The 15,875-nt window shown below is 38.1% G+C and overlaps 1 protein-coding gene across 1 annotated transcript; it reads right to left on the reverse strand.

Moving 5' to 3' along the window:
- Positions 1 to 1,623: 1,623 nt before the first annotated feature.
- On the reverse strand, positions 1,624 to 15,059 carry LOC132798438 (esterase B1-like). The gene is made up of 6 exons (XM_060810296.1): positions 15,011 to 15,059; positions 14,666 to 14,939; positions 14,459 to 14,609; positions 12,608 to 13,341; positions 12,476 to 12,548; positions 1,624 to 2,042 (listed from the first exon to the last, which is right to left on the reverse strand). Exons 1-6 carry the CDS (start codon positions 15,019 to 15,021, stop codon positions 1,663 to 1,665), a joined length of 1,623 nt encoding a protein of 540 aa, XP_060666279.1. The 5' UTR covers positions 15,022 to 15,059; the 3' UTR covers positions 1,624 to 1,662.
- Between the last annotated feature and the right edge of the window lie 816 nt (positions 15,060 to 15,875).

Raw genomic sequence — 15,875 nt, forward strand, 5'->3', positions numbered from 1 at the left:
GAGAACGAGTGTTGCCTGAATCTATTCGTTCGAGTACTCGGATCAGACCCAAAAATTAGCATAACAAAAGGCTGCTGCACAATCCAAACATTGCTAAGTCGATTCTTAATTTTCAATTAAAATCCAATTTGTGCACAAAAACGCCAAAGAGTTTTGCACCCATTCGTTTTTGCATTCGGAATGAATTATAACTTGTTCCCAAAACCCCAATTTCCACTTCCCACCAACCCCACCCAAGGCAATCCGACTTCCCACAATCTTAGCTCAAACTCGATTCCAACAAAATATTTTTTGTACAAATCCGTTGTCAATTGCAAACGGACAGGCAGCATGTGAATGGGATGGTTTTGGTTTGAATAACTTGTCTCGTAACCGAAACTGGAACTTTTGCTCGCCTTCCTAAAGTCCATTGTGGTTGCTACGAGCTGGAGTTTAAATATAGCAATAAAGATTTAACAAAACTAAATCAAATCTTTGATTATCATTTAAAAATAGTTTTTTATTAAAAACTTTAATTGCATGCTCACATTCTAATCAATAAATGTGTGTTAAATTAAATTAATAAAATTTATATGAATATTATTTTCATAAAATTAAAAGTCAATCATTTGAGTCCCTTTCGAATATTGGTAAGCTATACATCAAAATATGCGTATCTTATAGTTCTCCTATTATCCTTAAAGTTCAAAAGTTTATTTGAATGCTTAAATGTCAAAAACTGTAAATCGCTTTTTACGAAACAAGATCAAAATTTTTTTTTTTTAAGATCGAAAAGTTCTTCAAGCAAGGTGTGCAATATTCTTTTCAATCTAAAATAAATCATTCTTGAATCAAGATATTAATCTTAAAATGAGGTGTTTTTAATTTTAAAATGCAATTTTAGCTAAAAAAAACTCGATTTAATGTTTTTTTAACCTAAAAATATTATTCAAAATTGTTATTTTTTTTAAGATCGAACAAATTTTAAGTCAAGATTTTCAATCTAGATTTTTTTCCGCATTCAAAATATACCATAAACGGCACAATATACCAGATTGTCAGCCAACGCAACGAAGACCCCTAGTAAGTAGGCGTTTTTGCCCATACAAAAGTATTTATTTAGTAATTAATTAATCAATAATAATAATTATATCCGATCGCAACCAAATTTGTAGGAATCATAACTACTATAGTTATTACTGTATATACCAAAATTCGTAACTCTAGATTTAAAATTACGCTTGTTATTCGTTTTTTTTGATTTGCAGGGGCGGAAGAGGGCGTGGCAAAAATTTGAAACAAACTTGATCGGCGTGCAAACATAACAAATGCTGTCGTAACTAAAAAAATTATAGCTCTATCTCTTATAGTCTCTGAGATCTAGGTGTTTATACGGACAGACGGACAGACACACAGACACACCGACGGACAGACGGACAGACGGACATGGCTAGATCGTCTCGGCTGTTGACATGCATGATACATTTCCTGTCTGCACAAATTTATAATACCCTTCTACCCTATGGGTAGCGGGTATAAAAATATTAGTCCATCTATTATAGTCCTTGAGATCTAGAAAATATTTTATTTTTACAAAAAGAAATGTTTGTCGGAATTCAATTTTAATTTCAAATTTCAATATGTTACATATTTATTAACATCATTAACATGAGCTCCAAAAATTTAAAATAGCATCTCCGGTTTATACAAAGTATCCCAAACTAGCAGTTTCGCATACTCTGGTAAATCGATAATCGTGACCTCATTGCTTATATTTATAACACGCTGTATTTGATCTTTCGTCGATGGCTCCCAGGTAACATGTTTAATTTCCTCACAATTTGGATTGGATTTGGCTGCAAATGATCTCCAAATTCCCACCAGGCGTTGAATGGTGAGATACTCACCCGATGTTTTCTCCAACTTCCAGGATTGTGAGTTTCTAAATAAATAACTCAGCTCATCGGCATGTGAAACTCCAGACTTGATGTCATTCCCACAGAATTTTTTACGATAGAAATTAAAGTCTGGCGAATCGAAGTCAAAACGATAGTAAAAAGTTGGAGCTGTAACGAATCACTAGTGTAATATTCGTCGGGTGCTGGTGTTGGGTTTACTAGTGTGGCGTACGCGCTGGCTTCTCCGGGCTTTGCTCAGATTGCATGGGGTTCAAGGAAAGGGCCAACTAATAGGACGCACCACTTATAATAATAATACATTTAAAATTCGCGTACATAAGGGAAGACAGAAAAGAAGTGCAATGGGAAGGTTACAATAAACAATAGTGAAAGAGAAGAGAAAGGGAAGGAGAGGACGGTAGGTTAACAAAGAAGACGGAGCCACTCTCTCATGCAACACAGCTGATATTGTGTGCAGACGCCCACCCTACCGTGATCCTGCATTCAAATGCCAAAAATTAAAAGTTGGCAGGATCCCTAAGAGACAGTGGTTCGGCTAACCTACTCCTGCTTGGTTATGCATGGTTCCAAATAAAAGTAAACACTTAAGCGGACATACTTAATTTATTAACATATAAGAAAAGTGATTTGAATTTTAACATTACAAACGAAATGACAAGAAAAATAAATAAATAAATAAATTAACGGACAAACATAGTAAGTGTGTATGAGGCGTAATTAAAATAAGGCAAAAAGAAAAAAAAAATAAATAAGGAAAAACAAAAAAATAATTAACCTATAAATATAAAATATGATCTAACATAAGTATAATATAAATAATTATTTTTGGTTTTTGAAATTTACTAATAATTTAAGAATTTTGCAAATAAACTGATTTCATTGAGAATGATGGAAAGCACAATGCATATAGGCAAACATTATCTATCTTTTTAAACAAAAAAAAATGTCTGCGCAAGCAATTGGATGAGGATCAGCTGATGGCTGTCACTCAATGCAGGCATATGTATATGGCCAGCCTTACAAGGTCATTGACCGCTGGGACCGCAGTAGCAGCTGTAGCAGCGCTATGGTGAGATGCACCAAAAGCTCTAACTCATATGTATCTAATCAATTAGTAAGAGTGAAACAGACTTACATACATTCGGCGACTCCCACGCAGAAAGATCTTTCCTTGCGTTAGTGACTGTCTGTGGTGAAGCTGTGGATAAACAATAACAATAAAGCTTTTGCGCAAGCGTAAAAGCTGGCTGCTATGAGCTGCTAGGGCAATTCTTTGCAGGCAATACAGGCACAAGAAATTTTACAACTAAATACAATTTTTAAAAGATATTTTGCCTATATATGGTGCCTTATATGCATTCTTAACTGATTGCAGTTGTTACTTTATACAGCAATACCGTGGTACTTGCATTATGAGTGCCCAAGAAAAGTTGTTGTTTCAATTTTCGCGCCACATCATAATACACTTACAACAATTATAAACATTCACTTAAAATGCACATTTTAACTAAACGATTTAAACTAACAATAATCCAACAAAAATACTCAAAAACATAGGCTGACAATCAGCCATTCGCCTTCTGCCGCGATGACACAATAAGGAGCAGCAAAATCCGTAGCCAGCGAATGAGGCGAGACTGCCAACGGTAAGTTGTTCTTCGACAACAGACGAAGCCAACCTGCTTGGAAGCAGTTCTCCGTTTAGCAGTGCGAGTCGGCAACTATCTCTGGCTACCGTCGTTTAGGTAGACCATCTGTTTTGGTGTACCGACAGCTGAGGAGGCCAGCACAGCTGCGACGAAGCTTTTGTTGTTGGCCGTTAGTCAAGCAGTTGTGTGTGTTGAAGTTTCATTTTAAATGATTTCTAATTTACACACGGGTTTTTTTATATAACTTATAACTGGGTTATTATATAAATTATGGCTGGGTGCCGAATCCTAATCTGGAAAACGGCACTTGGTTTATTTACGCCAGTTGGCAAATTCCTTTAGTGGACAAACAGCTAAAAGTGGACGGCAAGGTGCAAAGTACGTTTTAAGCATCTGTCTACACCAACCACTTCACTGATGTACTTTTTTTTTCTATTAAAGCACATGCACTTTTCCACTATTTTTTTTCAGGTTCTTGCACATAACCTGCTAACCATTTCTTCCAACCAAAACCAACAACAAAAACCCTTTTTTTCGGAAATTTGACAATTAATCCTACTCAAAAAGGTAATCGCTTGTCTATTTTGGTCTGGACTTCACACGATCAGCTGATCTAGCAATTAATGCTTGCATGTATCGTGGTCCACCAATAGATGGCGCTGTTTTGGAGCTTTCAGTCTCATTTGTAAATAAAGCTCCGCTTCTCAGCACAAACCATGACAAGACATTGAGTACCATTTTCTCAGACTACAAATTATTTTATACAACTAAACAAATTAAATAATACAAATTAACTAGGACAATAAACATATAAATAAATAATATAATAAATAATAGATAGAAATATGTAGGTGTACAGAAAAAGAAGAAAAAAAATGTTGCATACTTTTAGGCTTAGTCAATTTCAGATACGACAAGCGGCCTATTACACATCCCCCTGGCAAAATCACACTTAGTCGTTGTAACGACAAAGTGGGATACCCGCTTGGAGGTAGCTTAATAGTCATTATGCGAAGACAAGCGCTTATTGCTTAATGTCCTTCGCATGGAATTTGCCTATGAACTTGCCTTGTAAATCCTCCAACTCATAATATGCGGAACCTAACTTGCGTCTGACTCGCGATTTTACAAACGTTGGAGCTAATTTAGCACTGAAACCTTTCACAAAATTGCTTTGTTGGAAGTTCCGTCTATACACTTCCTGCCCTACAGTGTAGTTGACCTCTCGACTACGTGTATTATAAACTTTTCGTTGCGTATCTGCTGTTGTAGTATACCACTCCTTGCAGCCGCACGAATAAGTTCAATTGAGTCGTCTCTACTAAACTGAGTAGTTCTGTCTTCCAGTTGATCCAAGCTTCTCAGAAGCGCATAAGTTTTCCCGTTGGTAACCATATGTTGCCCAAAGGTCACTCTATACGGACTTGATCGCACGGCCGAATGTGTCGCGGATCGAAGCGCACAAGCAATAAAGCTCAGCGACTCATCCCAATCTGTCTGATCAGGCTTAATATACGCCTTAATAGCAGCAAGCACTGATCGATTGACACGCTCTGAAGCATTCGCTTGCGGCGCGTAAACAGCCGTATAACGATGGTGTACCTCGTATTTTTGGAGCAATTCATTGAATTTATCCGACTTGAATTGAACTCCATTATCAGATACAACAACCTCTGGGACACCGAAACAATGAAATATGTTCTCTTCTAAGAACCGCACTACAGCCTCCGCTGTAAATTTTTTTACGGGATGCAAAAATGGATACTTAGACAGATGATCTACCACAACAAAAATGCCAATATGGCCAGAACGACTACGCGGATAAGGCCCTAAAAAGTCCACATATAGTTTTTGAAAAATTCTACAAGTTTCTTCATTATGGCTTAAAGGCGGTCGCAATGGCTGATTTGAATGCTTTGTGACTTTGCAGATATCACAATTGCTGACAAAAGCTTTTATGTCACTTAGCATATTCGGCCAATAGTAAAATCGCCTCGCACGTTCTAAGGTTTTGGTGATTCCATTATGTGCGGAGAGTGGAGAGTATGACATTCTCTTAGCACCTCAGCGATGAGATCTTTTGGAATCAAACTTTCCAACATAAGTCATCAGCAACTTGTTCTGCCGACACATGTTCGGAACGACGGTAAATGATTTGGTCTACTATCTTTAAGTCAGGCATTTGAGATAGCTGGGCCTTAACTTTCTCTTTTAGCTCTACATACTCTGCCGACTTGAAATGGATTGAGGTAGTATCTACTACCTTATCAACACTTAGCGAAGATAAGTCCTCGGTGTAAGTGCGAGAAAGAGCATCAGGTACAATGTTCTGACTGCCTTTCCTATGCACGATCTTAAAAGAGAAGGCTTGCAACTTAAGTGCCCACCTTGCCAACCTCGAGCTTAAATCAGCTTGCGACATTAACCATTTTAATGACGCATGGTCGGTGTGGATCGAAAACTCGTGACCCTCTACATACGCACGAAATTTCTTGACGCACATTACAGCTGCTAAACACTCCTTCTCCGTAACCGAATAGTTGCGTTGGCACTTATTCAATTTTCGTGACATAAACGCAATTGGTACATCATTACTTTCGCTATCTTTCTGCATCAGCACCCTCCAACACCTGTGTGACTTGCATCACAATGGATTGCAAAGGGTTTGGAGAAATCTGGACTATGCAGCAATGGTGCTTTACACATCAGATCTTTAAGTAATTCAAATGCCTTCTGCGCTTCATCTGACCACACAAACTTGCGCTTCTGCTTTAACGTATCAGATATCGGAGCCGCAATACCAGCATAGTTATGAATAAACTTGTGATACCAGCCTGTTGTTCCCAAAAATCGTCGCACTTGCTTTATCGATTTCGGCACGGGAAACTCTTGGATGGCTGTTACCTTGTCAGGGTCAGTCTGTATCGTACCTTGACCTATGACATGCCCCAAGTACTTCACCTCTCGCAAGCAAAATTTGCTCTTCTCAACATTGATGGTGAGACCTGCCAGTGTTAGACGATCTGCAAGTTGTTTAAGGACCACTAAATGCTTTTCAAACGTGTCGGAAATTACCAACAAGTCATCCAAATATACGAAAATTTCATTTCGCAATTCCGGTGGAATGACTTTGTCCATAAGTTTGGTCATTGTTTGTGGCGCATTCGTAAGGCCGAAGGGCATGACCGTATATTGGTATAATGGTCTACCGGGGACAGTAAACGCCGTCTTCTGTCGTGCATTGGGTGACAAGGGAATTTGCCAGTACGCGTCTTTCAAGTCAATGCTTGATATGAATTCAGCTTTTGGCAATCGACTTAATATTCCATCTATTAACGGCATCGGATAAGCGTTCTTAATGGTCACCTCATTCACTTTACGACTATCCAAACAAAGACGAACTTTCCCAGGTTTTGAACCAACACCACGGGTGCCGACCAAGGGCTATCGGACTCTTCAATTACTCCTAACGCTAACATTCGATCGAGTTCGTGGTACATCAACTTTTCCACCGCTGGTGACACTGCATAATGCCGCTGCTTTATGGGTTTGCAGTCCGTTACCTCAATATCGTGTGTTAGCCAATTGGTCTTTCCTAACCCCTTTTCTGCAAATGAAGGGAACTGGTTGATAACAGTGATAAGTTCCGTTTTTGCGCAGATGTCAACTCGAGTTGCTGCGGATCATTAAATGTAATTGAGGCAATGCTGCTAGTGTGAGCCTGGTGCATCAAAAACATTGGCAATAGCTCGAAATCTCTCAAAACTCAATACCTAAATACAAGTCCTGCGACAAAGTCGGGACGATATAAAATCGTTGTGAATGTGTCTTGCCCTTAAACTGGACAGGAATAACCAACTTGCCACAAATTCGTTGCCTATTTCCATCAGCAGTTTTACAGCTGATGACAACCGCGTATATTCGGTATTATTAGTTAATATTTCTTCTGCTAACTTCCCACCAATGCAGTTAATACTAGCGCCAGTGTCCATTAACCCCGTTATCAATTTGCCTAGTATATTGACTTGGGCATAAGGACGAAGATCATCCGCGATGTCTACTATTGACGCTAACAAAGCTCTTTTTCCTCATTTTTAATTCGTATATAGTTCCCTTCCTCTGCTTATTACGAATACAAGAACTACAAACATTATCTAAATCTGAAATATTGGATCTAGCCGGGTTTACTTGAACTTCTGGTATTATTTTCGATACATTTATATCTTCTTTACTCCGTGTTGGTACCCTTCGAGACTAGTTTGCGTGCACTTGTCAACGGTGCACGCCCATACGGGTTTTTGGAATTGCACACTTCGTGCAACTGGGTCGATACGTGTCACGCTTACCACAACCGTAGCAAAACACTTTACGTTCTGCTACGCAATCTTGGTATCGATGTCCACTCTTCCCACAATTCCAACAAGAAAGTGTTAGAGCATCCACCTCCAGATTCTCTGGCTCTTCAACATCATCCTCTTCATCCATTGTGGCTTGTACCGTGACTTCACTTACATGCCGTCTCGGTAAACCTCTGGGAACGGTTGATGGCATTGAAATGGTTTTCAAAAACCTCTCTCGCGTACGAACAGTGTGACGCAACTGCTCAACGCTGAATATTGGCACATACAATAATTCGTGCTGAATATCCGAGAGCAAATTGGCTCGCAAGACCTCCAGTATGGACTGCTCACTCATTGGGCTGTTCAAACAATCTACTAATGCCATAATGGCTTCGTAGAACTGATCGAACGATTCGTTGGCTTTCTGCTTTCGTTGCGAAATAGCTGTTCGAATCTCCCAATCAGTTCTGCCATCCGTAAACTGATTTTTCAATGCCTTGCATAAGTCTGCCCAACGAACTTCTGTCACACTTTTGTGGTACCTCCAGAAAAATTCACTCCCTCTACCCTCAAACAAGTTACTCGCATATCTTGCTAGCAACTCAAAGTCTCCGTCCAGAGTTTGTCGAGTCAATGACTCTACTCGATAGAGAAAATCTTCTATAGACATAGACGAGTGTCCAGAATATCTTAGTTTCCAATTAGCAATTATCTGACTAATCCTGTCGGGTCGTAGAGTATTACTCAATTGAGAACCTAATGGCGAAGAGTTGGCACCAACTTGCGGCGCTCTCGGATTTACCAACGGATTCGTTTCTAGCCGATTTGGTAATCCAAACAACTCTTCAAAGCTTTGATGCTGTGGACTTGGTGGAGAAGGTCTTGGAATAGATTGAATTGGTTCAGAATTGACAGCTAGCTGTTGCTGAACTAATCTCTGAAAACCATTTTCCATCACCTGCGATAGTAACTGCGTCTGCTGCACTAATGCTGCTGATATCGCAGCCGCAATTGTCTGTTGTATTTCTTGGCCAACAGCACTTGCTGCTGGCTGAGCTATTGGACTCTGAACTACAACCGGTTGCGGAGCTTGTGGAATTGGAGTCGGCTGCCTTGGCTGCGAGCTGGACCTACTACCAATACCTGTAGAATTTCCTACATTGGCATTTGCCGATGTGACCGTCGCCGTGGCTTTCGCTTGCCCTCTAGTTCTCATAGTGGCACTTGAACTGGCTGCTTCCAATTCTTCAGCAAGATTCACAGAAGATCTTGTTAACACCGTTCGGCACACTGGACACAAATTCCTATTGTCAGTGCGAGTATTAAAGCAGGCGTGGTGAAAATAATGATTGCACCTTGTAGCTAACAATTGAGCAGGATGTTCGACCTCCTGAGTGCAAACACAACAAATGGTTTCACCTTGAATTATGGGACCTGGCATGATATGTAAGACCTAATCTTCAGAATTTCTGCTAATGAAGGAAAAATTTTCTACAAACAACTGTATAAATAAATAATAATATTGGGGAAAAATAATATATAAATAAATAAAGATTTAAATAAATAAGAGAAAAATGAAATAAATAAATAAATAAACAAATACCAAATAATAAATAACACACAAAAATAACTGAACAATTAAATAGATAAATAAATAATAATACAAATGCAAATTTCAACAAAACTGATAAACAACCACGATTCATAAGATATTTGGAAACCATGCAAAACTTCACAGAGTGTAAGTTAGCCTCCAGATTTTCTAATTAACCCACCTGAATGGATAGGACTAGTTGCTAGATAGGCATACCTTCAATTAGTATGACGAGAAAGCAGCTCTGAGCCACGATCCGTTTCAAACACTAATTGAAATGTGAATGCCTTAACAGCCACTAAAAGGGAAGTTTAAGTTCTTTTGTTCTTTGGTTAAGTTCTTTTGTCTTGATTTTACGAGGTATTACTTTCTCGCTAATAAAATAGACACAAAGAGACTAACCTAGTACACAAATATGTATAAAGACAAACAAAAGACTTGAATCACTGGATGTTTTGATTCTAGAGCATATATAATATTTTAAAGGCCATGTTTAGATTCTATCCAAAAACAGGCCACACGATTGGCGCCAAAATATATTATTAAATTATAATTATATCTGTAACGAATCACTAGTGTAATATTCGTCGGGTGCTGGTGTTGGGTTTACTAGTGTGGCGTACGCGCTGGCTTCTCCGGGCTTTGCTCAGATTGCATGGGGTTCAAGGAAAGGGCCAACTAATAGGACGCACCACTTATAATAATAATACATTTAAAACTCGCGTACATAAGGGAAGACAGAAAAGAAGTGCAATGGGAAGGTTACAATAAACAATAGTGAAAGAGAAGAGAAAGGGAAGGAGAGGACGGTAGGTTAACAAAGAAGACGGAGCCACTCTCTCATGCAACACAGCTGATATTGTGTGCAGACGCCCACCCTACCGTGATCCTGCATTCAAATGCCAAAAATTAAAAGTTGGCAGGATCCCTAAGAGACAGTGGTTCGGCTAACCTACTCCTGCTTGGTTATGCATGGTTCCAAATAAAAGTAAACACTTAAGCGGACATACTTAATTTATTAACATATAAGAAAAGTGATTTGAATTTTAACATTACAAACGAAATGACAAGAAAAATAAATAAATAAATAAATTAACGGACAAACATAGTAAGTGTGTATGAGGCGTAATTAAAATAAGGCAAAAAGAAAAAAAAATAAATAAGGAAAAACCAAAAAAAAATAATTAACCTATAAATATAAAATATGATCTAACATAAGTATAATATAAATAATTATTTTTGGTTTTTGAAATTTACTAATAATTTAAGAATTTTGCAAATAAACTGATTTCATTGAGAATGATGGAAAGCACAATGCATATAGGCAAACATTATCTATCTTTTTAAACAAAAAAAAATGTCTGCGCAAGCAATTGGATGAGGATCAGCTGATGGCTGTCACTCAATGCAGGCATATGTATATGGCCAGCCTTACAAGGTCATTGACCGCTGGGACCGCAGTAGCAGCTGTAGCAGCGCTATGGTGAGATGCACCAAAAGCTCTAACTCATATGTATCTAATCAATTAGTAAGAGTGAAACAGACTTACATACATTCGGCGACTCCCACGCAGAAAGATCTTTCCTTGCGTTAGTGACTGTCTGTGGTGAAGCTGTGGATAAACAATAACAATAAAGCTTTTGCGCAAGCGTAAAAGCTGGCTGCTATGAGCTGCTAGGGCAATTCTTTGCAGGCAATACAGGCACAAGAAATTTTACAACTAAATACAATTTTTAAAAGATATTTTGCCTATATATGGTGCCTTATATGCATTCTTAACTGATTGCAGTTGTTACTTTATACAGCAATACCGTGGTACTTGCATTATGAGTGCCCAAGAAAAGTTGTTGTTTCAATTTTCGCGCCACATCATAATACACTTACAACAATTATAAACATTCACTTAAAAATGCACATTTTAACTAAACGATTTAAACTAACAATAATCCAACAAAAATACTCAAAAACATAGGCTGACAATCAGCCATTCGCCTTCTGCCGCGATGACACAATAAGGAGCAGCAAAATCCGTAGCCAGCGAATGAGGCGAGACTGCCAACGGTAAGTTGTTCTTCGACAACAGACGAAGCCAACCTGCTTGGAAGCAGTTCTCCGTTTAGCAGTGCGAGTCGGCAACTATCTCTGGCTACCGTCGTTTAGGTAGACCATCTGTTTTGGTGTACCGACAGCTGAGGAGGCCAGCACAGCTGCGACGAAGCTTTTGTTGTTGGCCGTTAGTCAAGCAGTTGTGTGTGTTGAAGTTTCATTTTAAATGATTTCTAATTTACACACGGGTTTTTTTATATAACTTATAACTGGGTTATTATATAAATTATGGCTGGGTGCCGAATCCTAATCTGGAAAACGGCACTTGGTTTATTTACGCCAGTTGGCAAATTCCTTTAGTGGACAAACAGCTAAAAGTGGACGGCAAGGTGCAAAGTACGTTTTAAGCATCTGTCTACACCAACCACTTCACTGATGTACTTTTTTTTTCTATTAAAGCACATGCACTTTTCCACTATTTTTTTTCAGGTTCTTGCACATAACCTGCTAACCATTTCTTCCAACCAAAACCAACAACAAAAACCCTTTTTTTCGGAAATTTGACAATTAATCCTACTCAAAAGGTAATCGCTTGTCTATTTTGGTCTGGACTTCACACGATCAGCTGATCTAGCAATTAATGCTTGCATGTATCGTGGTCCACCAATAGATGGCGCTGTTTTTGGAGCTTTCAGTCTCATTTGTAAATAAAGCTCCGCTTCTCAGCACAAACCATGACAAGACATTGAGTACCATTTTCTCAGACTACAAATTATTTTATACAACTAAACAAATTAAATAATACAAATTAACTAGGACAATAAACATATAAATAAATAATATAATAAATAATAGATAGAAATATGTAGGTGTACAGAAAAAGAAGAAAAAAAATGTTGCATACTTTTAGGCTTAGTCAATTTCAGATACGACAAGCGGCCTATTACAGAGCCTTCGAGTAGGCCAAACGAGCCTTCAAAGTGCGATGCCAACCATGCCAATAGACTTTGTACGAATAGTACTAAAATAAATAAATAATACATAGTAAATGTTTATAAATAGTTTAAATCAATTACGTACATCCAGGAATGTCATTACGTGCTTGGAACTAGGAGTTTCATCCCCAAAATATAGTTTAATTAACTTTTCGCTAAACTTTAGAATTTGTTCATCGGTGTTGACTAGACGAACGTCGTAAGGCACGAATCGATGAGGATCTTGAGTCCAGGTATCCATACTCTTAGGATTTGCCTTTAGGCCTGGATACATGAACAGTCCCTCAAAGGAACCGCCGCCCAGCATTACAGGCAAATCATTTGCCCAAGCATCTCGCACCATTTCCAGTTGCGACTTAGGTACCACACAATCCGGAGTCACATAAGGCTCCACAGTGGCTCCAAACGGATAAAGAAGTCCGTTGCGACGTTCCTCAGGTGTCAATAAATTATGATTCACCAGCTTATAAGGCTCCACACCTCGCAAATAGTCGAACACCTGGCGATCAACATTCTCGCCGTCGTAGCCATGGAACTTAGCCAGTCGATATGCAAAGTCCGAGGGTGGCGTATCGGACCAATAGTTAAAAAGTGTGCCTGACATCGGAATAGCCTTGTGAAAGAGTCCACGCGTTTGTTCCGTGCACATCATATAGTGGGTGCAGCAACCGCCTGTGCTGTTTCCAAAGATGGTAATGTTGTCGGCATCGCCGTTGAAGTAATAAATATATTTCTTGACCCATTTAAGAGCCAACACTTGATCCTTAAGGCCTGCATTGCCAGGTACATCCAAACTGGGGTCCTTCAGACTTAGAAAACCTATAATGCAGAAGAGATTGAATAATCAATTAAGGTCCGTGAAACAACCAACATAACCAATGCTTACATCTGCTACCGATAGGGTAAGAAAGGTATTATAAGTTAGTGCCGTCAAGAAATGTTAGTAACAATCAGAAGGAGGTAACTTCGACCCATCAAATATATATATATTCTCTATCAGCGCCAAGAATATATAGATGAACACCTAGATCTCAAATAGTACAAGAGATACATACATGTGAGAAAACACATATTGATTTCAAGAACTTTAAGACCCAAGTTCTATAAAAATAAATAATCTTATAGTTTGAAGACCAAAAATATTGTTGTTTTTTTTTTTTTACGACTTATTTGTTAATTTACTTTTAATGATTCCAGTTATTCAGTTGTATGGAGATCACTTTAACTTACGAACAGAGGACCTCCTCTCTTTGACTGCAATAAAGAATGGTTCGCGACAGTACTTCTAACTGAGCTATGGATGGATTGCAGAGATTTGTATCCAGAATCTAAAAATGTTGGTCTTATTTTAAGAATTTGTTCTTAAAATGGTCTTACTTTAAGACCACAATTTTTAAGACGAATGTTCTTGATTTTATAACTTGGTTTTTTTTAGTGTAGGTGTTTGTTGTCATACAAAAGTATTTCTTAAATAACTTTTACAATTTTTCTCTTATCGCAAAAAAAATTTTGGCGTATCATAAAGATTATTGTTATTATTGTATGTACCAAACATTGACTCTAGTCGACAAATGTTTGTTTTTCGATTTGTGTAAATTTGCGGGAACGAAAGTGGGCGTGGCAAAAATTTGAAACAAACTTAATAACAAGTGCTGTCGAAAAAAAATTCTATCTCTATCTCTTATTGTCTCTGAGATCTAGGTGTTCATATGGACAGATATGGCTAGATAGTCTCGGCTGTACTTTATGGGTCCTTCTGCTTGTTACATACGTTTTGTGCAGACACAAAGTTATAATACCCTTCTACCTTACGGGTAGCAGGTATTATTAGAAGCAGAGGCGCTGCTTTTTTATCTACATTCATTTGTATAATTAACTAATGTGACATAATTTGTGATCCATTAAACTCCTGTAGTTGAGATAACCCAAGTCTTACCAAAACAATCAACGCGATAGTTAAACGTTACCAAAATCACATCCTTGGCCATAAAGTAATCTGGCCCATAAAGTTCTCGTGAAGCTTCTCCTACAGTAAATGCACCTCCAAAGATATACACCATCACCGGTAGGGGTTTTTTTGTTTTAAGCTACATGAATGATCGATAATTATCGTGACAATCAATTAGTCTGCTTCGATAGTCACCTGTTTGGCATATACATTTAGATAGAGGCAATCTTCATCCCCATCAATGGCACCTGTGAGCATATTTTTCTGAACCGGCTTCACTCCAAAATGGGTACAGTCCAAAACTCCAGTCCATGGATCGGCCGGTTGCGGTGCTTTAAAACGCAACTCTCCAAGAGGCGGGTTACCAAATGGAATACGCTCGAAGCTATAATACTCGTCGTCATAGAGAGTACGACACTTTGTTCCCTTGATCTGACCCTGTGGCAGAGAGATTTCATATGTCTCCAGACTTTAAATTATAAATTCAAGGTCTTATTAATTTTCTTCTTTTCTAATACTCAAGTAAACATTTTTAATCGCCTTCCCGACATTGTGTTAATAAGTCGACTGCTTGAAATGAGTGTCTTTCGCCAACTAAACTATTCATATTGCTTATTTATCAGTCGACAGGCGCTAAGCTGAACGATATACAGCGCAGTCCATTTTTACAAGTCTTCATACAAAATACTGCCATACAATCATGACCAAAATATTTTTAATGGCAATGCAAATAACAATTAATAAGTGGATAAATTGTGCTGCATAATAGATTTTTTATATAGAAAGCGAATTCAAGTGCAACTATTTAATTCGTTATATAGCTGAATATATAGAATATGTATTTCGACTTCAATACAATGTGTACACTTAGAAGCTATTGTCTGGGAAGCCACTGGCAGTAATGGTTTCAATTTACAAAGGAGGATTTCAGGTGGACGAATTATAGTCCGTATTATTTTATTCGAAAAGACATTGTCTTGTTCTCGTTAAGCCATAGGCTAAGAACTTTAGGTGAGTTAATCATATTACCTAATAGTTTCTGGAATAATACTATTTTCCCCATTAAAAGAATCGATTAAAATTCAAACAAAAGTTTGTTTTTGCTAATTTTACTTCAAGACATGGAGTTTCTATATATGTATGTACATATGTATTATATGCATAGCTTGCTAATAACTGTTGACCTTTGATACTCTCTCGCTCTGAGCAAGAGACTCTTGCTGTCTTCATTTATGTTTTCTGTTGAGCGCTTTTAATTGAGCTCTTTGTATGTCGCTCTTTCAATGAGCAGTGCGTGAAACGAGAAACGCTCACACAATGAGAGTCAGATCGACTAACCGAAAAACTCAACGCAAACGGTCTTCACATTTACTTTCGTTGTTAATGCAATTAATATATGTATTTC

This window comes from Drosophila nasuta, chromosome 2L (assembly GCF_023558535.2).
Source record: "Drosophila nasuta strain 15112-1781.00 chromosome 2L, ASM2355853v1, whole genome shotgun sequence".
In the NCBI taxonomy this organism is placed as follows: domain Eukaryota; kingdom Metazoa; phylum Arthropoda; class Insecta; order Diptera; family Drosophilidae; genus Drosophila; species Drosophila nasuta.